Below are 27,207 nucleotides of genomic sequence, written 5' to 3'. Positions count from 1 at the left end.
GAAGCTATATGTGCAAGCTGGTAAGAGCATACTGGTGTGCACCAGACTTTTCTTCTCAAGCTAGTAGGATGGCAATGTCCTGTCTTACTTTATTGAGGGAAAAGGTCAGGAAGACAATACCAATAGAGCCATCCCATACCCCTCCTACATATGGATTTTTTTCCAGGTAAAACAAATCAACTTAACCAAATTGCCACCTTGTAGGATTCTCAAGTATATACTGATGTAATCTATATCTGGGTAAAGGTTCATACAAATGTTTCTATTACTGCTGTGTCATACTTAGGATTTCTGTTAGTAGATGTGGTATCCCTAGAGTTATAGAAAGGGATGGTGGTATTCATTTTATGGGTGATAACTTTTAGATAATGAGTACAACATATGGGCAGTGATAGTAAGTTACATACTCTTTATCAGCCATAAGCAAGTGGGAAAATAGAGTAAACAGTACAATCTAGAATTAACTGAATAGAGTGATAGTTGAAACTAGATTGGAGAGGCCGGATGTTTTGGCTACTAACCCTCCTCACTATCAGAACCACTCCTAAACCGCCACTTAACCTGTCACCTTTTGAAATACTTTTGACTTTTCCTGAGAGGAGTTCATAATGGAGAGACTGTTGAAAATCTTGTAAAGAAAAGCAAATAGTGAGACCGCAATAACGGACGTTCTCCTGATATGTTACACTAACTGTTATGATGTTGGACTGAGAGAGTATGCTGTGGACTGTAATTTCCTACTCTCAAGTTGTTTGACAGACAGGTACCAAGTGTTGACAACCAGCACCACATCCTGGGAGTAGCAGAGAGATACTTGGATCCATTCCACCCACTGCAGAGGAGTTAACAACCTGGAGAAGGTTCAAATTACAGCCGATAATGACACTCGTGGATCTGTTGCGGGAGACCCAAATTCGCAGTTAACACTTGAGCCAAGGACTTTGCAAAGACTGTTATCCCATCATGGAGCAGCGAGTTTCCTTTTTTTCCCTTTCCAGGGTTTCTCCAATCCTTATTCTCTTTTCAGGACATTCATTTCTTTCATTGGTGATCAGGTGATGGAGACTGGTTCAGGTAGTGATAACTGAGGATGTGGGGTGAAGGAGAAGTTGTTAGCCCAATCGGTCCAGCCAATTAGACTATTCAATTCAGGGGTAAAGAAAGTTTTGCTAACCTTGGAGCTCGGAGACAGTGTGAGGGGCTATTGTCTGAAGAATATTGTGTCTGTAAGTACTGTGACCCCATAGTTGGAGAGGTACATCCAGCGATGCCAGTCCATTAACAATCTGGACTTAAGCAGGCATCCATGAGAATGATTATCATTCTTTGGTGGGTAAGGTTTTAGACCTAACTGAGTGCTGGGTGTGCTCTCACATGCCTCAGGGTCTAAATTAAGTAAGACTAGTTCTCATTCGATTAAATATTTCTGAGGTACTCTAATTATGGGGTGGGAAGCCAGTAGAGGGAAGGTAATACAGCTAGGTCCCTTAGTTTGAAGCTTCCCAATAATCAGCAGACCAATCACTGTTTCACATACCAAGAAACTTGGTAGACTGGACAGAATGAACAGAAAATAGCCCGCCCCACAAGTGTGGATGAAAAACCTATTGATATTATTAGAGTGTATTTAATTAAAAAGGTTGAAGGAGATCATAAATTAGATTATGTTAACAGACATAGGATGATGTAATTGGTGAAGATTTATTGTTTAAATGTCATTTAAGCTAAGACAAGCTTCGGACAGATGGACATGCTAGGCAAGAGGAACTTTATTAGAATATTCTGTACTGATGTAACATTTTATTGTACCTTGTATCTTTCCAGATAGTGTATTACATATATGGGTGAAGGGCATACAAAAGGTTAACTCCAAGCTCCAAAGGTATATATGTTCTGTAGGAAAAGGAATGGCAACCTCACTGATATCCACAGACTGTGTGGTTGTACTAAGGGGGACATACATTACAAAGAATTAAAATGTACTACTGAGATCCTGCAATAAAATTTTAGGGTAAGAGGGTTGGGTATACTCTCAAAGGGTGGCCTGTGGAAGTCAAATAATATGATGAAGTAAACTAAATTGATTAATATTGTTTTACCATGCGGTTGCGATTAGTACGCCACGTGTAATGACGCAATCGCATGGATTAATAACACACACATTTACATTCTCACTTACACTTCTAAATGGTCCACATTTATTTATTAGTAAAATGTATTAGAGATTATTTATACATAGATAAAAACTATAGTAAAGGTATTTATGGTTCGGGTCTTCCAAATGGTAAAGAGTTTGGTCTCATATTAAAGCTTATTTCACCAGCATTAACCCGGTTTCAAGAGAGTAACGATCGCATCTAGCAGTCGCAAATTATGAGCTATAGGAGATTAATACTCACAAGTACTTTGCTTATGGGTCAGTTTGAACCAGTTATTCATCAGGCAACAGTTAGAGCGAGTTGCCCCCCATCTTTGGAAAGGAACAAATGAACTGGCATATGACCAGCAGACAACTGGAACATCTTTAACCCTGGACCAAGGAAGAACTTTCTTGGTGTTATCTGTGTGTATTCATGACATCACTGTTTATGGCAATTCAAGCTGCATATAAGCAAGCTCCGGGGCCATTGTTAAATCTCTATCTTCCTGACAACAGACAACATGATTGTATCAGAACCTGGGCCCAGTACGCGCTTGTGAAACTGTATGTAATGTATTCGGATTTTATACTTTCCTGTTTATGGTTATACTTTTTATACGTCTTAATGACTTGCTGTAAATCTTGCTAGCTTTTCCTATTAAATTGCTTTGTGCGTTGGAACAACAATAATCGCAGTGGACAATGTTTATTGGTAAGCGGTAATACGAACATAACAGGAGACAGCTTGGTAGAGGGGTGAAGTGTAAGGCTGTTGGTGATGTAATTACCTGGCGTACATGCAGGTTTATATCATTGGAAGGCTGCATTAATGTACTGGCAGTTAAAGGGGACAGTATTAATATGCTGGTGGTCATAAAGACTTGATGTATTAATGTGCTGGTAATTTTGTTCCATATCTTTCAAATTACCATGCGATCATTATTGATAAATAATACCTGCCTACTTTTGAAAAATCCTTTCAGGCAGATTGTGCAAGTAACACCTAGGTTCTGCACATAACACCTGAAAGGGGGTTTGTCCAGCTTCGCCCCAGGGTGTGGTTGCCTCCAACCATAGATGTATTATGGGACTGCCCAGTGTTATGACTAGCACCACCAAGTGGAATCTATAGTACTGTGCACAGCATGCCGATAATAATGATGCTGTATAATGTAGCAGGCTGAAGTTGAAGATTAACTTTGATGGTAACATAAAAATTATGGCAACATGGGCAATAACTGCAGCACTGCTTGATAAATAATAAGGATTCCCATGCAGAAGAATTGGTGCCCAAATGCTTGTGATAACAGGGTGAATAAATGGAGCAAAGCAGATAGGGCTTAAAAAATAGGCCCTACATTCTTTAGCCAAAAATCTCTCGCTCTCAAACATATATTTTGGACTTCCAATAAATAATATACATAAATAAATATAAAAAAATATAGAAAAAAAACAATGAAAACTTTACATGCATTACAAGTCTTTTGCTGACTCACTTGAGTCACGAGGATCCTGATTCCTCCTACTGTTCCCTGAAAGGATTACATAATGGCTAGTGTGCCTGAGCAATCCAGCCTGCATCATCATGTGCCCAAGCTGGCAGTTCGGTAGGAACAGCAGTGAATGAGAGGTTAGCTTACCTTCCTGAAAGAACTCTCAATATTCCTGGAGAGTAGGCAACTATGACACACACACACACAAAATACAAGAGTGAGAATCAGATCTAGATTAATACTGTGTCACTAGCCAGGGATCTTGAAGAACAACTGGGCAGAAGCGTAAGCAGTGACTACATCTGTGTGCAGGAGTGTGTCGGTCAATTCTTAAAGTACAGATCTTCATTGGTGACTGAATATCATGTTATATTCTAAATGTAGGACAGTCAGAGTTAGTTACCTAGAGAATACACTAGAGGAAATAATTGTATAATAAATGTAAAACAACAACACCTGTCCTCGTTTATGAGACCAGCGGCCATTTTCTCGTAGTATAGGAGGCACAGCTGGGATCCTGGAGGTTAGCCCACAATCCTGGGAGTCCGGGAGGTCTCCCAATATTCCGGGAGTCTTTTGGACATTCCAGGAGAGTAGGCAACTATGTGATAAAAAGCAGGTGCATTAATGTGACAGCTACAAAAAAAAAGGTCTAAAACATGCTATGTACTAGAGTTTCTTACACAGAAACCACGCAACCCAGTGCATAGGTTTAATCCGCTAGTTATGTCATACCAGACTTGCAAATATAAAGTTATTATTGGAATTCAAAATAAGGATAGAGGACCCACATTTAATATAGCATGTAATATGATCAGGGCTGCCAAGAGGAATTCAGGGCCCCGGTACAACAAATTTGTGGGGCCCCCCCTTATAGTTGAGCATGCAAAAAAATTTTGCGGCGCCTCACGGCGGCGCAAATTTTTTCAAAGTTGTAGTTAGTCATTTGGGGGCGTGGCTAACATCAAAATCACTAGGCACTCAATTCGCCGGAGCGTCACATATGTCCAAGCACTCCTGACTTTCAGGACATCTACCACCACAGTGTAGTATACAAAGAATGCAGTGTGTACACAAACAGTTCAGTCTTGGCCTGCACCTAACATTGGGCACAACACTCACCAAAAATTGGTATTGTCCCTACTAGAATCACAACATTTCACACACTCTGCTGCTCTCTCCTACCTGTTCTTCTCACTTTCTCCACCTGTGGCTGCTGGTTTCTTTAGTTGTGGCTTGTCTGGATCCTGGAATGTTGAAGGACCTATTTGGAAAAAAAAATGGCTACACTTAGAAAATTACAGCCAGCCCCGGCGTTAAATCAATAGCACCCACAATTAATAATTAGGCATTCCTCCAGCCCCAACATTAAAATAATAGTATTCACATTTAATAAATAAACCTATTCCCTTCCTGCAAACAGCAATACCTATTTCCCGCAACCATCACTGCCATTAAATAACTCATAGTCACATTTAATAAATAGACCTCATTCTCCCCAAACTCATCCCCACATTCAATAGCCCCCAAACCACCCCATCTTAAATTAAGTCCCCACTATTAAATTGCCTCCCCATCACCCTACAAACAAAATAGCACCCATTAATTTGCCACCATCTACCTCACACTCACTACATTGCAACAAGCCCCCTGTGCACATTACTGTGCCCCTTCATCACTACACTGTGCCCCCTTATGTTCACACTGCGCCCTCCATGCTGCTTCCCCTCCTTTTTATTCACTCTGTACATTTCTCCCACTTTTTTTTCATTCTGTACATCTCTCCCCACTTTTTTTTCATTCTGTACATCTCTCCCTGCTTTTTTTTCATTCTGTACATCTCTCCCCACTTTTTTTTTCATTCTGTACATCTCTCCCCACTTTTTTTTCATTCTGTACATCTCTCCCCACTTTTTTTTTAATTCTGTACATCTCTCCCCACTTTTTTTTTCATTCTGTACATCTTTCCCCACTTTTTTTTTCATTCTGTACATCTTTCCCCACTTTTTTTTTCATTCTGTACATCTTTCCCCACTTTTTTTTTCATTCTGTACATCTTTCCCCACTTTTTTTTTCATTCTGTACATCTTTCCCCACTTTTTTTTTCATTCTGTACATCTTTCCCCACTTTTTTTTTCATTCTGTACATCTCTCCCCCTTCTTTGTCACACTCTCCCTTTCTACTTTCCTTCCCTTGACTCTCTGTTCTTTACTTACTTGTTAGTTTCTTTCTTTTCTTCTGTGTTCTCTTCTTTCTTCTTGCTTGGTCCCCTCTGCGACGTTCCTCACTGACTGTCGGGCGTGACTTGATGACGTCACGCCCGACAGTCAGTGTGAAACGAGCAGAGAGGAGGGAGGGCGGCGCGATCAGGTGAATATGTAAATTTTTTTTTTTTTTAACTATCTAGCTCCCCCCACCAACGGACGGGTCGGACACCCCAAGCCCCCCCCCCCCCCCCCTCCCCGGGAAAAAAAAAAAAAAAAAGAAGACAAAAATAAAAAAAAATTGCAATAAAGAAAAGTGTAAAAAATAAAATAAAATTCAGCGGTGGGGGCCCGGTCCGGGCCCCCTGGCATGGCCGGGCCCGGGTAAATAGTACCCGCTCCCCCCCCCTCTCGGCGGCCCTGAATATGATTAATAAAAAGTATAGAATTAAATGAAAAAAACAGAACAGAGGAGAGAATATTAACTTTATGTAAACTGCTTATAGATTTAGTCTCCTGACAATAAAGATTGCTTACCTAGATTAAACGGTCTCATAGCGAAAATATAAAAATTGCCCTGACCTTTAAAGGGCAAACCATTTCCTTAAGTGGGTAACATGAGGAACATTTCAAAGCTGTAAACTCATATCAGGCCAACACTGATTTTCTTTTTCTGTACTGAAGACAGGGCAGTGGATACTGTTAATTTCCTGTTCTGTGATAGGTGAGCTGAGATTAACTAAAATATATATCACCTTTAATATATGTAAGTTTTCCTCGTCACTGTAGTGGGTGCCAAGGGATATACCCATAAAGGAAATAAATGGGCAGGCACTTAATGCTTATCACTTTATAATTAGGGATTGAAGAAAACAGACAAGACTTTATATTCAAAATTGTCTAAATAGGTCCAAGTGGTAATGTCCAAGATGTAACCACTGCCTTCCTTGAATGAACCTTGACAGAGATTGGTTCTGTTACTACTTTGTGAATATGCTGCAGAAATGCAAGCAGTGATCCAATGGGAAATGGTCGATTTAGGAGGAGAATGACCCTTCTTTATTCCCTCCCCTTTACTCCCTATTCTCTTGGCGCTTTTCTATGACTTGCTTGCCAAGGTGATCCTGAATTATTATATTCCCCCCTCCTTCAGGACATCCCACTTCTCCATAGTCTTTTTAATGACTGCGTTACTTCATCTTCACAAATTACTTTTTCATCTAGTCAAAAAGGATAATTGGAAAAAAATAATTGTCATTAGATTTAAAGCAATCCTGACAGGATCTCTATTTTACTCTTAAGACTTGGTTGTCTCAAGCAAAACCTTGTGTACCTGATCTACTCAGGTAATGCTTTTCCTCACCAAAGTTCCTTAAAGAAGTCCAGAAAGTTCCAATTGGGAGAAGATAGCGTATCTTCAGAATCCCTTATATTAAGTACTTTTGGACTGATGTTTTTTTTTCCTATGAATCTTGAATATGACTTGTGTTTAGGTGCAAACATGATGACCTCAAATTCCCCCTGGAGGATAACATTTATTGGAAACACCCCAAGGTTTGATCATTTACTCCAGAAACTGCATATTTACAGCAGTACCAAGCCACTAGAACAGAAGTTCACACAGCAGCACAGGGTCCATATACCATCCTCTATTGTCACTGTTGTATCCTGGATCACCCAGTGCAAAGCTATGGAAAGTGCTTTACTGTGCATGCACCGGACAGTTGTCACAGCTTACTGCATATCTGGTTGATCTCTTCATCAGCTCGATCACAGAGGGGCCTTCAGAGCAGGGTACAAATTGGTGCTCACTTATGTTTCAGCAAGTAGAGAGGCAGAGTCTTCTTGAAAAGTTTGGTGGAAGAGAAGCCTGTCTGTCCTCCGGTAGAGGCAGGATAAAGAGACTGATTAACACTAGAGGGAAGGAAGGATTACAAGATTTCTAGGGGAAGGATTGTCCATTTCATGTGCAGTGTCATATGAGGTGGGATTAACTGTATGAATTGTCAATTTGGAAGGTATGCACATATTTGGGGAAAGAAAACAAACAAAGAGCTGCAGTGTAGAAAATATATTTAAAAATAAGAAATAGGTATTTAGGAGCTGAGAAACCAAGTGACAATACTGTCAAAAGCACAGTGCAGTCATTCTACTGAGAATATATGAAAGGCATGTGTCAAGGTTCCTATAAATGTTTCATTTGGTGTATGGTGTCGGTCTCTTAAAAGATTGCAACAGAGACCTGAGGAATTGAGACTCAACTAATAAAGTGCTAATGGATAAAGCAAATGAGATTACACATCAGTTCTTTTATCACAGATTTTCGCCCCCATTAGAATAAAAAATAAATACTTCACAATAAAAGAAACCAATGAAAATAAAATACTTTGTTTAATAAAAACATTTTCCCCAACATTTGCACTATTTTTTCTGGTGTTCTATATCATTATTACTACTAATTATTGTTTCAAATATAATTACCATTATTATCAGTAGTAGGAAGTGTCCAATGCTTCAAGAACACACAACATGCTTTCATTCCTCTACAGCACTACAAACAAGTATATATCAAGACATTTCTGTGTGGGTCCTTGGTCACTAACTTCATTTCATATGGCCAGGGCCATCTTAACAACATTATGGGCCCCTGGGCAAAGCAGTGCACCGGGGCCCCTAGATATAGATATATAGATGTATACAGATACAGATATAGATATAGATATATAGATGTATACAGATACAGATATAGATATAGATATATAGAGATAGAGATAGATAGATGTACTTTCTCAGTGACCCTTGAAGGTTTTTTTTGCAGGTTTTTTTTCTTTTGCAGGATTATTTATTCTCATTAAGAGCCGTGCCTATGGGGCCCCCTTGCCCGTGGGGCCCCCGGGCAGCTGCCCATCGTGCCCAATGGAAAAGATGGCCCTGCATATGGCCATAACATAATTATTTAATGCAAGAACCTATAAGTGCCTTTGGTCAATCGCTGTACTTGTTAGTCACAGAGCTGCTGAAAATTGTTACTCTAAATATTAAGCATTTTAAAAGGGAATTTTGAAGTGTAACATGCAAAGAGAAAAAAAGCAGCTATAAACGTTCAACAACATTTAATGGATATCTATTATCCAGGAACTTTCAAAGGATGGCAACATATTTGCAGCAATTTATAACGGAGAATTTTTATGGAAGCAATTACTGCAGAAGAATCACCAGTTTGACACTATCCCTTTTTTCTGTTTGCATATAATGTACTCATATATGCAACTGTGTGCAGCACCTCACAAGAAAATAGAATTGTCCACTGGTGGTGGTTGGATGCCATAGAAAGCAGCAAGTTTTTTTCATATTAAACTGGTGTTTAATGTTAAGTTATGTTTACATTAATTGTTTTATGTTGTTAATCTCCAATTTATAAGTAGGTAAATACATTGCTATGAAGGAGGCAGATTAAATTACAAGTGATATCCCGCTGGAACCTTGCCCACGGTTCCTTGACGGGAGGGTCGGTATTCAAATCTTTACTTATATTTGCTTGCACCTCAAAGACACCAAATACAATTGAATGTGCCCCAATTAGTCATCGTTAACATACAATAACTATGGGTGGTATTCTCAAGACAGGTTGAAAAAAAAAAAAAAAGGTAGCTTTAAAAACCATAGCCTCTGAAAAATCTGAAGATATAGCAGAATGGAATTTGTGCAGTGACTTAAACAAAAAGTAAAAACATTTTTATTAAGAATACAGTATTTTTTTTTCTTTTCCAGTACAAAGTCACCAACAGAAAATTATTATTATCCTTTATTTATAAGGCGCCACAAGGTTTCCTGCAGCGCCGCACAGAATACAAACAGTAGACCATACAGGATAAAACAGTACAGAACAAAAATGAGTAAAATCAAGACTCCAATAGCTCCAATCAAAGCAAGTACAGCGACATTGGAGGAGGAAAAAATGGTATGAAGACAGAAGGGAAGAGGGTCCTGCTCAGTAGAGCTTACATACTAAACGAAGATGACTGACTAAAAGAATTACACTTTCATTACATCCCCGGACCTCATTTTTTTAAAACACATTTAAACAAGCTTTATTTAAAAGCCACATTCTCTTTTGCTTTTTATGGCTATTTCTACTTTTCTGTTGCATTAAAGATTGAGTTTAATCCAAGCTGAAAACAACAACATTCCTGTCAGATTTTCAGCAGATTTTTGACAGAACAGTGATAAAAAATGTTAATATGTTTTCTGCTATATTTTTCAATATGCTACTTTGAAGAATGTTCTACTTATTTAATAAACAAAACTGTATTCTTAAAACGGTGAAAAGCTAATTGTGAAGTACAATATCATCATAGCCTTTGGTATGTGGCCATGTTACGTAATTCAGTCTCTTCCATGTACAAGACACAAACAGGAGATCAACTGTTCAGAGTTATGAAAAACGCACACTTAAAACATTTAACTTAACTACCTTTGGGAAAAAAAATATACTACTAATAGTGGGACACAAGGAGGCTATATGAGGTATAGGTAGAGAAGCAGACAACTGCTTATTATGTTCGACATTTTGTAAAAGCAGGAAAATGAAAATATTGTCTTAACATGACAGCAAGTTGATTTGTTAGGGAACATAAACAATCCTAAAAGATGTAAATGATATAAATCCCAGTTCTGAGACAAGATGTCCGATACTGCAGAACAGTGAGCCTTGTATGCGGTTAGGACTTGATTTATTTATAATCTCTTAAAACAAGATACAGAGAGGCCAAAGCTTAGACCATGTTCCCTCTCATGGAAATAGGGTCACTGTGCTCAATTACCAGTTCTGGAATAACACTTCACTGGCACAATACTATAGCAGATTTGTCTTCAATACAAATTTTTAAGCAGCTGCACATGAGAGTATAATCAGTGCTCTAAGATGTACAAATAATACAACTAATGGTCTGCAGGTAACTACAAGATAAAGGTATGTGGCAAAAATATATGCTTTACTTAACATTTAATTGACGTTGTGTGACCTACCTGTGTTGGGTTGTAGAGTTCCTGAAGTGGACTGCGTGACCCTTTCCGACAACAAATGTCCATCCCAAATGGATTTCTGCGCATAACTAGAAAGGCAGACAGACCATCTCACAATATAGTACATATAAATTTGCATCTTATATAAACACATTTCTGAGTAGATCACCCCATTTAGTTTCATATGTGCTATACATATTATATATACACATACATACAGATAAATATTTTATATATACACATACATATACACATATATATATATATATACACACATATATACACATATATATACACACACATATACACACATATATATATATACACACACACACATATATATTTATAATTATATTTATAATTATATTACACATACATAATATATACACACACACACAATTTTTTCAGCAATAATTAAATGTCATCTAATTTCTGTTCCCATTCCTGAACTTTCACAAGCACTTTCTACCACAATATTGGTACTGGAGCATTATTTTGGGGCTGATGAAGAGAGTTAGCTGCAATTATGCCCTAAATCGCAGATACATTGCATTCACTAAAGTAAGCAGCAATTGCGGACACATACAAAGTTACAAGGTAGATGTAGGTGTACTCCAGTAGCATATGCATCCAGTTTACTCCAAGCATACATCACTTCGGCTTACACCAATGTTTATAACCATTTGTTTTGTTTGCAAAATATGTATTCAATATCACGCATCAATAGCACCTCAAAAACCTCAAACACAGGAATAACAACTCCCATATATGTAACCAAATAAAATGTGTTTAAACTTGTACAAGCGGTGCACAATTACTGGTGACAGTCAATGTCATCATTCACTATTTGCACCAGCGTTTGACCTCCCGTAAATAATACGTTTTTACGTTTGTCTGTGGTTCTGCATCTATTTTCAATTGTGCAAACATACCCTCACTGTCTTGGTCTACGATAGAACATCCCTGCCCTCCCCTGTTTAACCTCTTCAGGTGAAAGAGGGTGGGAGTTTCAGAATCATGGAAATCTGCATAGGTGCTTGTGCATGTGCCCACTTCTCTGGGCACGCACAGAGATTTCATGCAAGATAGGCTACACAAACTGGCACAGTACTTACTCTGCATCAGCCCCATTGTGTACACATCAATCAGCTGATTAGAATAATACATACATTACATTTCACACAAGCAGAATAAGTATGTTTTTATTATAGCTCTCTTTCAACATTATCTGATGCAATGTAGCTACATATTATAAAAAATACCTCTCTGCAAGGTACAATAAGTAGAAGTATATCTACTAGACACTAACACTATGGATAAAAGCAGCATAAAAATATTAAATCATTAATTCCGTGTAATGTGTGCTTAACTAGTATTTTAAAAATGATTCCAAGCTGGTCAGATAAATATAATAAATGCTATTCTATCTTCAAATGCAGTTAATGCTCTTGAGGAAGGTTTCCCCTTTAAGACGACGACAGACCTGCCATCGTCCATCAGTGTGATGTCCCTCACTGCTCTGCTGCCGTCTCATTTCAGGGTGATGTGACTAGAAATGACAGCACCCTGAGGAGCTCTGTCACAGTGACCGCTGTGTAATCCCTATGGACCATTTTGGTACTTCATTATTATCTTTTATGTATAATTAACCCAGAAATAGAGCCTGCTATTTTCAGCTAATCACCCAGTCCAGGATTCCATATCAGAGTCTGGATCTCATAACCTGTCTATAAACCAGAAATGTACCTTCCTAATAGTACACTATGTGGAGCTTTTGGTCTCAGCCAAAGAACTTCAGCACGTCTTTAAACCCTAGATACAATAGTTATTAGCAATTTAATTCAAAAGGGTTGTTAAAGAGGCATCAAATAAAGCTTTCATTTTCTACAATAGAGAGGCATTACTTCATTTCAGAATTTACACAGTAAAAATTCCTGATATTTTACATGGGAATTTGAAGTAGTTCCAGAAACAAAAGATGAAATTCATAATATAAAGCAAAACCATATTTCCACTATTAAGCAAACCGCCAACATAAGGCAAAACACATATTTTCAAAGAGCACAAAAATAAAGTAAGGGTTATCTAGTGATAAACATATAATAGATATAACAATTCGTACTTTTAGAGCCAATAAATTATTTAAAAGTTAACATAGCAACTGTTGGTAAGGAACAGGTCAGAAGTCACTATTGTTATGCCATGTACTGGTGACTTCCTATGGCCCTTATGTCTTCAGCTGCCTTGTAAATAATTCTCCTTAATTTGTAACCATAAACTCTGCTTGTTCTAGTCACAGTGCCCAAAAAATTGGATTCTTTGATCTGCCCAACTTGGCACTACTCCTAGCAAGGCGCGGAGTCTAACAAACGGACGGTGTTCACCAAGGACCGCTGCAAGGCGGTTTGATCTTAGCTGCATCTGCCCGCAGCCTTTACCAGGAGTGTTAGGCAAGACCTTTTATGGGAATGAGCAGAATGAGATGAACAGGGTACAGCAGGGAAGATGGAGCACAAGCTCTGTAGACAATAGAGTAGCTGAACAGTGGGGCGTAAGCTCTTGTGGAGAATAAATGCTATTGAATGGTGGCGCGCAAGCTCTGTAGTACCAGCAGTACTGTGGGATGAGATGGAGCGGGACGCTCTTATGACCAACGATATAGCTGAGCAAGATGGAGCGTGAACTCTTGTGACCAGCGGTTCAGTGGAAAGAGATGGAGCATAAGCTCTTGTGACCAGCGGTATAACTGAGAGGGAATGGAGCATAAGCTCTTAGAACCAGCGGAACAGCGGAGAGAGATGGAGTGTAAGATCTTATGGACAGCGGAATAGCTGAGAGAGATGGAGCGTGAGCTCTTGTGGCCAGCGGTATTAGCTGAGAGAGATGGAGTGTGAGCTCTTGTGGCCAGCGGTATAGGTAAGAGAGATGGAGTGTGAGCTCTTGTGGCCAGCGGTTTAGCTGAGAGAGATGGAGCGTGAGCTCTTGTCAGCGGCACAGCGGAGATTCGAAGCATGAACTCTGAAGCCAGCGGCACAGCGGAGATATGGAGCTCTGAAGACCCAATGGAATACGCAGGGAGAAAGACGGAGCGTCTAATACCAGGCAGGTAACACGATCAACAGGCAGGGCCATCTTAACAACATTATGGGCCCCCGGGCAAAGCAGTGCACCGGGGCCCCTAGATATAGATATATAGATGTATATAGATATAGATATATAGAGATAGAGATAGATAGATGTACTTGCTCAGTGATCCTTGAAGGTTTTTTTTGCAGGTTTTTTTCTTTTGCAGGATTAGTTATTCTCATTAAAAAGCCGTGCATATGGGGCCCCCGGGCAGCTGCCCATCGTGCCCAATGGAAAAGATGGCCCTGTCAACAGGCACTGAGGAGAAGGGGGAAGTGCCTTTTAAAGTTTGGCACCAGAATGGATATCCAATAGGGAGCATGCAGAGGACATAAAAGATAGAGTCCATGCATGCGCAGAGCCGGAAACAGGATGTCAGCAGCCGGAGCATGGAATCAGCATGAAACAGGTGAGTGTGTAGGACCTCGGTTATAGATGCCGAAGGACCGCCGTGTGACAGACTGATATTTGTAGTCCTTCATCCTGGAGCACCCAAGATCTCAAGGAGCACTGAAGCAGTGTAGTCTGGAAATGACTCCCTATTGCATCCTCTAAACAATGCCATTACATTTGAAAGTCCTAACACAAATACTGTAATATGTTTAGTCTAGAAGCCAGGACCCCCTGCTAGGCTCCTTGAGATCTTTAGACATTCAGGGTGGAGGAGTGCGTCCTCTCTCTGGTGTAGCTAACTTATGAGAGTCCGTCTAGCTGAACAGGAGGCAGATAAAGAAAACATTTTACACAATATAGAACAAATGCAGCACAAAACCTGACACATGAATTATTTAAACATATATGAACATGACATCCTCATTCTATCACCATTCTACTGTAAGTAATACCTGTAGAGCGGGGTGAGGGGTAAAAGAAGGGTAGGTAAGGAGTTGTGTATTCTGTATTCAATCACGGACAATTGAATCTGCCCCTAAGAACATCCCAGATACACTTTTTACCGTTATTACGGTAAAAAGTAGCGCAGATGTAGGAGGATAGCTCCGCTGAAAGATTTGTTGTGATATACAAGTAGGACATCAAGTGTCAGCCTCATTCTTTCCTCATTCTACTGTAAGCAAAACCTGTAGAGCAGGGAAACCTAACCTTAGCCAATTTCCTCCTATATAAACCAATTATAAGGGAAAGGTCACATATGTTGTTACAATGACAACAACATTACCACGGTGGCAACACAAACATATCTGTTGTCTTACAGACAGACTTTAGAAGAATGGGGCAGGTTCACATTTTTTCCACTGTTTAACAATAACTTTGTCTTCAGTTTTCGCAAACAAAACATTTAAAATATAGGCGAGGTTGATGCATGAAAACTTTAGCTACTGTATAAAGCAGGGGTAGGTAACCTGCGGCTCTCCAGGTGTTGTGAAAATACAAGTCCCAGCATGCTTTGCCAGTAGCTAACCAGCAGATAGATGGCAAGGCATGCTGGGATTTGTAGTTTCACAACACCTGGAGAGCCGCAGGTTGCCTACCCCTGGTATAAAGCATAATCGACACTTCATTGTATCTAGAAAAATGTTGATCTATACGTTTCACTGGAATGTCATACAAAAGTGAAAGCAGATATATAGGTTTTCTAAAGAAATAATATATTGCTGAAATTATTAGCCATAGCATTCATACATGGAGACCAGCAAACCTTGTTTCAATTTACAGATTTTTGCAAAACAACTAACCATCAAGAGAAGTGGGCAGCTGCTGAAGCGTCAATAAACAATTTTAGATTTCTACTAGTAAGTGCTATGACATCTATGGGATATCTGGACTGATTATCGCTAAGTAGTCACTGGAGGACTGGGTCTGAGTGTTGTGGCTTTGACTATCACAGAGTATACCTTCAACCTTGCATTCAGCAGCCAATTATTGCTTCATTACCTTTATTTAGTTTAAGTGTGGAGCGGATTACTGCTTAAATGGGTATCTACCAGGCTTGGCATTATAAAAATATATTAGCAATTGCCTAACCACATGACATTCTTGAAAGAGACAGCCTTACACCTGCCCCCAAGCCAGAAGTGTCATAATGACTGACAGTGCAGCCTTTATTAAGCATTCTATATCTCTAAAACAGCATTTATGGAATAATTTTGCAAGGAGGCAGCTTTTACTTTCATGGTATATGAAAGACATGAAACAAAAGGATTGCAGAAATGAATGGGGTTGGAAAGCTGAATATTGGTAAATTAATTGGGCAAAGTTATGAGGACTTTGGGGGAGGGGAGGGGGTGGAGCTTAGATAGAAAGTCAAAATTGATGGAACTGCTGTAATTAAGAGGAAACTGCATATTTGATTTAGTAGGAACTTTTCAGTAAGGGTTCATTTTTAACTTCAATAGTATTTTTATTAATTTTTTCAGAAATTATGGGGTACAGAAAGTAGAAAGGGATGGGGTGGTAAGGAAAGGACACAAAAATAAAAAGGGGAAGGATTGAAGGGGTACATAGTGGGGAGGAACACCTTAAACAATTCTGCTGTTAAACCACATTGAACACATGAGGGGGGAACCCAATAGGTTCCCTTCCAATTCGTGAAAGTTACACTAGTCAAATGGTCACCAGGGGACTACTAATAGGAACGTTGGGGAACTTCGCTAAGTGTAGGAGATGCAGGTAGTAAATCAGAGTCTATTCGATTTGGACGCGCTCCCTCTCCGTCCGTAACATACACATGCCAGCTGAACCACTTCATTATCGGGGACAAACTGGCAGTGGAGTAGGGCATCCCCTCTGTCTCCATTTCAAAGCTGAATTGCACCTTGGCCACTACTTTCGATATCAAGGGTATCTGTGGTGACTTCCAACCTTGAGCTAAGGAGGCTCTTGCGGCAATCAGAAGTAAGGGTTCATTTTAATGGCGGGTCATCTGTAGAGGATTACACTGTATTGTGCAAAATAAATCAGATCTATGAATGTAATTCTTTATCTCATAATTTCCTGCTTAATGTTAACGTAAGAGAGCATTTGATGTCCCAGCATTCTAATGGATTCAACCTATCGGAAACCAGTACCAAACCAACAGTATTCTACACTGCACAAGCAAATGGTCAGCGTATCATTTGGTTTTGCAGTGTAGAAAACTGCTTGCAATTATAAGAATGCAAAGCTTTCTGGAACAATTTGGTCATTTTATTTATGAGCATCATATGAGTTTCCAAGAAGGAAGTATACTGAAAGCATATACTTGCCTACTCTCCCGGAATGTATGGGAGTCTCCAGCATCCTGGCTATTTCTTAGTGAAGTGGACAGGACAGGGGGCCTCAATGACTTGATTCACAGCATCATTTTGGTTCTGCCTCCTGCAGTGCAATTAGCACAATCGGAGCAACGGGCAGAGTCAAAATGACGTGATTCACGCCACCATGGAGGGAAGTTTGCCAAGGTTGGCAAGTAAGACTGAAAGACCTATAGATGGCATTTCTACAGGGAATAATATGCATCCAACATGCATTTGGAGGGAGGAATAAGAAGCAGATGGAAGATATAAAAGCAGTTTCTGGAGAGGATTCCTTGTGACTGGTGACAGCAGAAATAAAATGAAGCAGAGCTTCTCTAGTGTTAGGCAACCTCAGTCAGGAATATTGCAGGAAATGAACAATAATTAGCCATTACATCACTGGATTTATATAAAAATATACAAGAGGGTGACTAAACTGGTTGCTAGTTATTGTCTCAGAAGAAAATGAATGACTGCCGTCTTCCATAATCATATTAATAAGACCAGCTTTAAAATAATTCACTCATTTCATAACATTAATTAAACTTTGCTCAAGAGAAAACTTGGTATCTTTTTTCACAGCCTGAGAGAAGCCTATGTATTATTGCCCAAAAGCGCTCATGCCGAATTGGGCATATGTCCGTTTGCTTAGAGTAAAATACACAAATGTATACTGTGCATATCCACAAAAAAAGCATATGTCTATGTTGTATGCAGCTAGTGCATGTACCTCATACTTGCCAACTTATGGCAGTCGGCTTCTGGGACCTGCCAGGGGGAGGTGGGCGTGCGCGGGGCAGGGCTCAGAAAATTGTGTCATTTTGGCGGGACAAATGAAGCGATTCTCAGGGAATTGCAAAGTGAATGAACAGAAGAGGAATCTATAACAAATAAATATTTGGTGTGACCATCCATTGCCTTCAAAATGGCATCAATTCTTCCAGGTTAACTTGTACAAAGTCAGAGATTTTGTAGGATTATAGTCAGGTGTATGATTAACCAAACAGGTGATAATGATCATCATTTTCATATGTAGGTTGAAACACAGTCATAAACTGAAACAGTAACAGTTGTGTAGGAGGCTTAAAACAGGGTGAGGAACAGCCAAACTCTGCTGCAAAAATGAGGTTGTGGAAGACAGGTCATACACCAAGGCAAGATAGATCACAGCAACAAGACACAAGGTTATAAAGTTATAATGCATCAGGAAGGTCTTTTCCAGGCAAAGATTTCAAAGCAAAAGATGTGCTGTTTAAGGTCTTTTGAAGAAGCACAAAGAAACAGGCAATGTTGAGGACCGTAGATGAAGTGGTTGTCCAAGGAAACTTCGTGCATCAGATAAAAGACATCATGCTTACTTCCCTTCAAAATCAAAAGATGTCCAGCAGCGCCATCAGCTTGAAACTGGAATAAAAAACAATGCGACCCAGGTACACCCATTTACTGTTCAGAGAAGTCTGGCCAGAATGGGGCCTTCTTGTAAGAATTGCAGTCAAAAATCCATACCTTTGACGTGGAAACAAGGCCAAGCGATTGAACTATGCACAAAAACACAGGAACTGGGGTGCAGAAAAATAGCAGCAGGTGCTCTGGACTGATGAGTGAAAATTTTAAATATTTGACTGTAACAGAAAGCAATTTGTTAGGCAAAGGGCTGGAAAACGGTACATTAATGAGTGCCTGCAGTCAACAGTGAGGCATGGTGAAAGTAACAGAAATACAGGCAGGTACTTATCCATTAGGCAATATCATCAGGGAGGAGTCTGATTGGCCGCAAATTTATTCTGCAGCAGGACAACGACCCCAAACATACAGCCAATGGTATTAAGACCTATTTTCATTGTAAAGAAGAACAAGGAGTCCTGGAAGTTATGATATGGCACCACAGAGCTATCTGCAGGGCCCTGCGCCCAATACCCGGATACACAGATAGATCTGGATCTCCAACAATTTTAAAAGTAGTAATCAACATTAAATCCTCAATGTTCAAATAAACAACCATGTGTGTTTAATCAATGTATTGTATTAATTTGTTATTAGTAAAGCTCCTATCTCTAAACTTAGAAGGCCACCTATCAGTCTTGGATCATAAATCGGGTCAACTGCTTGCTTAGCAACTGCAACAAACACATATATACGTGCAACTTATGTACTACTTATGCATACGATGCAACAACTAAGCACTAGAACAGGTCATGCTCAAACCAGCCAGCCATAACCATTTTCAAATATTAACTAGATACCAAATGACCCTGAAAATACAGGAAAAGCTCTGTCCTTCAAGTCGTACAAAAGTTAAATAAAGGTAAAAGGTAAATAAGTCATAGTGCCACTAAATCACAGCCTAATTTACCTAAAAATACCCACATTTAAAAAAAACGAAACAAAAAAAAATAATACAATAATTATGGGTGGAATAGGAAAGGGAGGCGATTGTAGCATACCAACTAAAGAAAAAAAGCACAAGTACACATTCTCCATTCTGATGGTCTTATAAAGTGACCACCAGGAAAGTTACCATGATGCTGTAATAGGAACTAAAGCAGTATTATAGTATTACAGACCATCGGATCCAATGTCTTTTAGTTTATATTCAGCATATAAACTAGCCATGCTTCTTGTCAGAGAAAACTACCCAACATATCCATCCCCATAAATCATTACACAGGCAACTACCCAAAACCAGTGCTATACTAACCATTACAAAAAACCTAACACATACAAATGAAAGTGTGTGTAGAAGAGAAAAAAAAACAAAAACACAAAAAAACAATTCAACAGCAACTGCTCCCTGCGGCCAAAGAGTCCAAGGTATGTATCCATCTAGCTCAGACATGACAAACTCACGGCCATAATGCATATTTTGTAGCCCTGCCAGGGCCCGGAAAAAAGTAAATAAAAAAAATGTTAAAAAAATCTGGTGCTCTCCCCTCAAACTGAATGTTCGGTGCGACGTCATCACGTCCGACATTTGCATTGAGGAGCACGCAGAGAGGAGCCACGAGAAGAAGAGAAGAAAATAGAAAAGAAAGGGCAGTAGAAAGGTAAAGGAAGCAAAAGAAGTATGGAGGGCAGCAAGGTGGCTTAGTGGTTAGCACTCTCACATTGCCTCACATCGTTGGGGTCATGAGTTTAATTCCCGACCATGGCCTTATCTGTGTGGAGTTGTATGTTCTCCCCATGTTAGCGTGGGTTTCCTCCAGGTGCTCCGGTTTCCTCCCACACTCCAAAAACATACTGGTAGGCTAATTGGCTGCTATCAAAAATTGATCCTATTCTCTCTCTGTCTGCTCCAATGGGGCAGGGACTGATGTGAGTGAGTTCTCTGTAAAGCGCTGCAGAATTAGTTGCACTATATAAATAAATGGTGATGATGATGATGATGGAGGGCAGTGTGAAACGGAAGATCGGTGAAGGGGAACAATAGCAGCAATGAGTGGACAGTGTCAAGCATTGGGAAGAAAACATTAAACTTTATTTTTTCTTAATAACAAACCTTACAAAACTGCACAAGACTTTCTTTTTCTTGCAGCCCACGCAATCTTAGACTTTATTTGGCCCAATTAGGATTTAGAGTTTGACCTGCCTGATCTAGCTTCACAGGTAATAAAGATCTTTTTCTACTACCTCCTCTCCTAGGTTATGGAACATGGTCTATAATCATATATTTAATAGGTTCAATAGAGTCTCTCCTTCACAAAGTGGTCAGCCACAGGCTGATCACTCAAAACTTGAATATAAGCCTTTTCGATGGCCAATCGGTGCAACATCATTGTATCTTCCTAACAGAAAGCTTTTTGCAAGGGCACACAATATATACAGGGGCAAATGCAGGATTTGTAGAGGGGGGTTTCCACACCACGCCGCCAGTGGGCGTGACAAGCATTCATGGGGACGTGGCTATAATTTTAGACAGTGCTTGGCTGCTTTCCAACTCTTCCTATCCCCATAATATACATGGGCAATGCTGGGTGCACTACTGCTAGGTGCACGCAGCTCTCTCTTTTCAAGTAGAGCTGTGTGAAGCGGGAGAAGGGTCCAGCCACCTCAATTGTACAGTGCCCCAGGCTTGGAGGGGGTTTCCAGGCACTAGGAAATCCCCCTTGGTTTGCCTATGATATACAATAAAGGTTGAAGTGCATATATGCACACGCAACCTCCTGCCTGTTATTCATTCCAACTCTTGCTTCCAACCACCATTAACGCCTCACCATCTTTCTTCCACCCCCCAATATTATTAATCTATTACTATTGTTTCTCAGCGATGTCACTGGGTCCTAATCAACTGGCTGCATTTCAATGATGTTGATCTGTTCAGTGATGTCACTGGATTCTAATTAATTTCTTGTGAATTTAGGCCAAAATATTAAAGGCAATTAATATTCACAAACAACAATAACACTGGTGGAAACAGCCTAACAGTTTCACTTCAATTATTTCAATTGAGGAAACTTTTCGGAATGCCATAAGGGGAAGGATGAGGGCGTTACCAATAAATCACAGTTTAAAGTCCTTTATAAAAGACAAATATGTTTTCTAATTATAAAAATGCATCATTTGAATTCATTTAAAATTCCCAAGCACTTTAAAAACTGGACTGATCATTTTTAAATAAGACAGATGTCCTTTGCATTAAAATGTTTTTTTTTACCATAAATCAGGAATTCCAGAAGCAAAAAAAAAAAGCAATGAAGCATGGCAACGGTTCACTTTATTTCACACAATTTTACTGAACATTTCAGACGCATAGGGCTTTCATAAGAACAGTACGGTGCGGAATTACAGATGGCGAGTGTCAAAAGCATCTGTCTACCAAACTTCACAAAAATGGTGGAATTATTTTCTGAGGGAGAACTATAAGGGGTCTGCTCTGCAGTCTAATATGTTATGAGGTAAAAATGGAATTAAGCATGAAGCACAGAATGTTCCAAAAAACATATGTTGTAAAATTCAAATCCTACATGGAATGGTGATTTCTACAATATCTTAGAAAGAAGAGATCTCTAGAGTGTGGTTGAAATTTGTCAATCTGTGGCGATAAAGCAGACTTTTTTTATTATATTATATAGCTGCTTATCTTAGTAATAGAAAATGAAACTTATTACTGCAATTTATCAATAAAATATCGCTGGGGCATCTGAGCAATACTCAGCTGCCTCCGCCATACTGGCCTGGAGCGGTAAGGCTTAACATTCACTTGGCCAGCCCCTAGGGATAAGCCTGGACTTAAACTTTCAGTTCCACTAATAAAACACCAAAAAATTAAATAAGTGTAATTATATATATATATATATTATATAGTATTTTTTCTAAAACTTATTGATGACTGAACAAATACTTTATTAAAATAATAAACCATTTTATGAAATGGCAATAACAGCACAAAAATTGCTCTGTAGTCCTTGTTGAATAGGTTTTCCCCGTGCTTTGGGTAAGCCATCGCCGGAAAAAAATGGCGAAACTTAACATTTAAATATAAACAGGCTTCAAGCAAAAATATAAAATTCTAAGTGCCAAAAAAAACCAGAGAAAAAAAAAAAAAAACATTTTTGTATTTTAAAATAGTTGTGCTCATGCATATAGCCTAGGACTGCTGCATTATTGGTAAATAATGTAATACTTGTAACTCAAAAGCATATGTATAACCATGTAACAAGTTTGCTGCTAAAGACGCAGGTTTCCTGCTGTGTTATTGCATTGGTTTTCTTAAGATCTGGACTTTAGAGCTTTTTTTTTAAAAACAGCAGCAGTGTTTGGTTTTGCTTTCAGTATAAAATGTATATTTTACTCAGCACCAATGTTTATTAGATATATTTTTGATTTGGCTGTACAACTAAACTGAATGTAATATTATCAAAATTTGTGGCATAGTCACCCTATCCAGCCTTGCTGTTGCTCTCAGATTAATTCCACTGCAAATATATTAAAAGTTGGATTGAGCAATTTCTCCCCCCCAATATAGATAACTAACAACGCATACCACATTTGAAGCCTTCGGGATTCTGTGCTAAGTGGTTCTCACACAGGGCAAAATAGTAATATTGCAAACCAAAGCATGTCAGTTAGTCTGTTGTAAAATTAATGCCATTAGATTGTGAAAACACTGAAAAATCATCCTTGTAGACAATGATTACTTTCTCTAAGACGACACAGCATGCTGAATAGATTTAGTTAAACACACAACAGTCATTGTAGGTATATTATTAAGCTTAATAATAGTCAGGCTCTGGTATATGTAATTGTCTGAAAGTGGACTTACTTGATCTGTAAAACAACTATTTCCCTAACAAACTTATTGCTTACACAAAAGCTCTGTTCTCAACTAACAGGACCAATACTTCCACTGTTTACAAAAATGCCACTTTCTATTCTTTTTATATTATCTGGCGAATCTTGACTGTGAATTCTGCAGCGACTTTAGGCTCTCTAATTAGCCGCTATAAATTTGGTAAAAGTAGGTTATTGAAAAAAAAAATCCTGAAAGAAAAAAAACTTCAACTTGAAAAGATGATGACTGAAAGATTTTGAGATAACAACAGCAAAGGAATCTGCTCACACATTTATGATATAGAGGAGGGAGAGAGACATAACCTCCGTGGACTAAATAATAGCATGAAAGTCTATATACATGTGTTGGGACAGAGGAGTGGAAAAGTAATACTCCAATACGTAACTAGAACAACATTGTATTCCAGGCCTTCATTACGTGTGACAATCGTAACTCAGACAACACCTAATACATTGCTTAATGTAAAGAAAAAACAATAAATAACAGAAACAAACAGATTCTCTTTGTTGCTAAGAAGTAGATTTAATTTAATGTAGAAACACCCCTCATCTTGAGAGTACTGATGAGGTTAGTAGTATGGAAAACATTATAACACTGGGCTCCAGCCTTTCTGTGTAATCCCAGGCAGAGTGGAGACTCAGTGATGACAGATATTGAAGTACACATTTATCTGGTGCCATTTTATACATTTACACATTATAAAAGTAAATAATGAAAACTTCATAACCCTCAGTCCCTATGGAGCTCCTGGGTGTGTCACAAGTCACAACAAATGAATACAAGCTAATAGTTTAGCAACAACCATGTTAGTGAATTGGTTTCTAGTATTTTTATGCATCCTTGACTACCTTTGGCAGGCTGTATCCGGGAGGGGGGCGTGTCTAGAGGGCAGAAGGGGGCGGGGCACAGTGAATCGCGTCATTTTAGTCCCGCAATTGCGGGATGCTGGAGATTTGCCAGCTCTCCCGGGAGTCCGTGAGACCGACCCGAATTTCAGGAGTCTCCCAGACATTCCGGGAGAGTTGGCAAGTATGTTTTTATGTCTATGTATCCTAATAGAGGATTCAGGGTTGATAAAATCAGTTACCTGTGGATTTGAAAACAGACATATACGCAAGTATATTTAATATTTGTGCAATTCAATCTATTACTGCAATGGGGTCTACTATTTATAGTATATTCCTTTTCATCCAGATCAGCGACTGTGGTATGCACAGTGTCCAGAATGAAAGCAGTGGCCTACAATGGTCTGTAACGCCCATTTTAAGTATTCCATTGAACAACTCAACAATTGTGAGCTTAATGGCCCCGTTTACATTACTTTTATAAGCGGAGCCATGAAACAATAATAGTCTCTTCATGAATGTAATACTAATAAATCAGCAGAGAAAGGATCTCCTGCAATGATATCAGAAGGTAAGATAGGAAGTACTTTCTACGTATAGTTTTGAGAAACCTCGGACAGGACATGGGTAGACAAAGATGGTAAATCACAATAGTAACTACCCCAACAATAACAATAATAACCCCTTTCAGTGCCCACAGGGCTGTAGGTGGAAACGTAGGTTCCCAAATAGATTATCTAGCTCTGTCTGACCTCCACTGATGTTAAAAGTATGTCTCACCAATTCAAACAATAGAAGACAGATATTTGCAGAACACATTCTCTGTGTACCAAGTCCCTCTGATGAATGAGCATTGTACAATGCTTGTATATGTCTTGTATTGTAAGTATGTCTGACATATGTTGCAGTGTATTGTATTGTTTAACGCAGTACACTTGACTGTAATGTCTCATGTCTGTTTTTTTTGTATCTGTATGCCATACTTGGCCACTTTTAAAACTTCCCCTCCATGAAATCTCAGAGGGGAGGTCATGTGACAAGTGTATGTGGGAGCGTGGCGACACCATCACGTTACCATGACCCGCCCCCAGCCATGAATTGCCGATACGCATACCATAGCACAGCAAGAGGGGGGTCTTCATGACGCGAAATTGTGTCATTATGCCCCACCTCCTCCTCCACAACCCAGGAGGATGTTTATGGACTCAGGGGCAAATTCAATTTTAAGCAATGTCCTGTCAGAACCTCACGCAAGGGGTTAATGTGCGCAGTATCAGCAATTAAAAGGTATCAATATTTTTGCTTATATTTTTTGGAAGATTTTAACACTGAACATCCTGTGGAGAAACCTCCCTTGTGGTTCCAACAGGACATCACTTGTAAATGAATCCCACCCCACGTACAATCAGATTAATGTTTAATTGTCTACATTATAAACATGTTCATTAGTTTCTTCAGCAGTGACACAAGAGGTGAATGGTGATTCAGTATATCTTTACAAACACTGTACGATGCACTTTGAGTGTAAAAGCAATGGTCCTCTAGTGTATAAACATTATCAACTCCATTCATTACTATGTCAGTGTACAAGAGATTAAGAGCTAAATTTAAAAACAGGCACATTTATAATTAGTCTAATAGTTCATAGGAAAAGCTGCTAGGGGTATATTTAATAAACTACAGGTTTGAAAAAGTAGAGATGTTGCCTATAACAACCAAGCAGATTCTAGCTGTCATTTTGTAGAATGTACTAAATAAATGATAACTAGAATATGATTGGTTGCTACAGGCAACATCTCCACTTTTTCATATCTGCAGTTTAGTAAATATACCCCCATAAAACTGCCACATTTGCAACATGTAGGTTGCTGAGCCTTTACTACACTACATACTACACATTAAAAATCATTAAAAACTGCTCTAATCCATATTAAATAAATCTCAACCTCGGACTTTAAAGCTATTTCAATAAGATCTCAGACACATTGTTTCAGTGATCGGTTTGTGTAGTAACTTGGCTGGCTGCAATGCAAGCAGCAATAAAGTGTGAGTTACATTTTCCAATCTGTGCTGAGCTTTTGCTGTAATGTTTGGCAGTGTTCACAGACTGCCATATAGTCGTCAAATACTCAGGGATCTGGATGGACCTCAGTTTTAGCAGGTAACTAACACACCATTTGATAATATGCTGTCTCACTTTATTTTGTTAAGCGTTTTGCTTTTGCTCCATTTGATTTTCAGCACAAATGAACATTGTTATTCCTTAACCTTACTTCGTTCACATGCATGCTGTATTCCCTCCATTGTGAAAAGAGCAGTCATGCATTATGGGTATTGCCGGCCGATGCACAAACCTTAAAATGTTCCACATTTAATAATAAAAAAAGTAATTATTTGTGTAAAATCAACAGCTCTCTACTGCCTACTGGATGAAAAGCAAAAGCAGCACAGGTGAATTAAAATCACCCATAGCCTTTTAGGTTGAAATAAGTTAATTTTATTGTGTTTATGCTGTTTTAATGAAAATCTTTGAGTGACTTAGATTAGCAGCCCTCATGTACAACAGGCCGGGATGAAAAGGAAGTGAAGAATAAGGTTTTACTTTACAAACATGTAAATAGTCCAATTTCGTCTAGATCGTCATCTTCAAGGAACCAAACATACAAGTGGGATGTGGAATAAGGTAATCCACAGGTGAAAACAATTAACTATCTGCATATTTTAATTTTTGCACAATAAATGCCTACTTTAAATATCTTTTTCATCCTGGTCAAGGTGTATTACATTCTTTTTCAAAGGGTTTGTACTTTGAAATAGGCTTTTCAATAATTATGATATACTATGGACTTCC

At 39.0% G+C, this 27,207-nt stretch overlaps 1 protein-coding gene across 3 annotated transcripts in view; it reads right to left on the bottom strand.

Annotated features, from left to right (window-relative positions):
• The window catches only part of CHST11 (carbohydrate sulfotransferase 11), a 173,298-nt gene that overhangs the window by 75,964 nt on the left and 70,127 nt on the right, over nucleotides 1-27,207 (bottom strand). For 2 of the 3 annotated variants that reach the window (XM_075209308.1, XM_075209309.1), the window contains exon 2: nucleotides 10,867-10,952. In XM_075209308.1, the coding sequence (XP_075065409.1) occupies nucleotides 10,867-10,952 (86 nt within the window). Of the gene's footprint in view, nucleotides 1-4,089; nucleotides 4,235-7,576; nucleotides 7,753-10,866; nucleotides 10,953-27,207 lie in introns of those variants that run through there. The other variant, XM_075209310.1, reaches the window with a different exon arrangement.

This window comes from Mixophyes fleayi, chromosome 4 (assembly GCF_038048845.1).
Source record: "Mixophyes fleayi isolate aMixFle1 chromosome 4, aMixFle1.hap1, whole genome shotgun sequence".
In the NCBI taxonomy this organism is placed as follows: Eukaryota; Metazoa; Chordata; class Amphibia; order Anura; family Limnodynastidae; genus Mixophyes; species Mixophyes fleayi.
The sequence above is the reverse complement of the archived record's forward strand: the minus strand, read 5'-3'. Positions and strand labels throughout refer to the sequence as shown.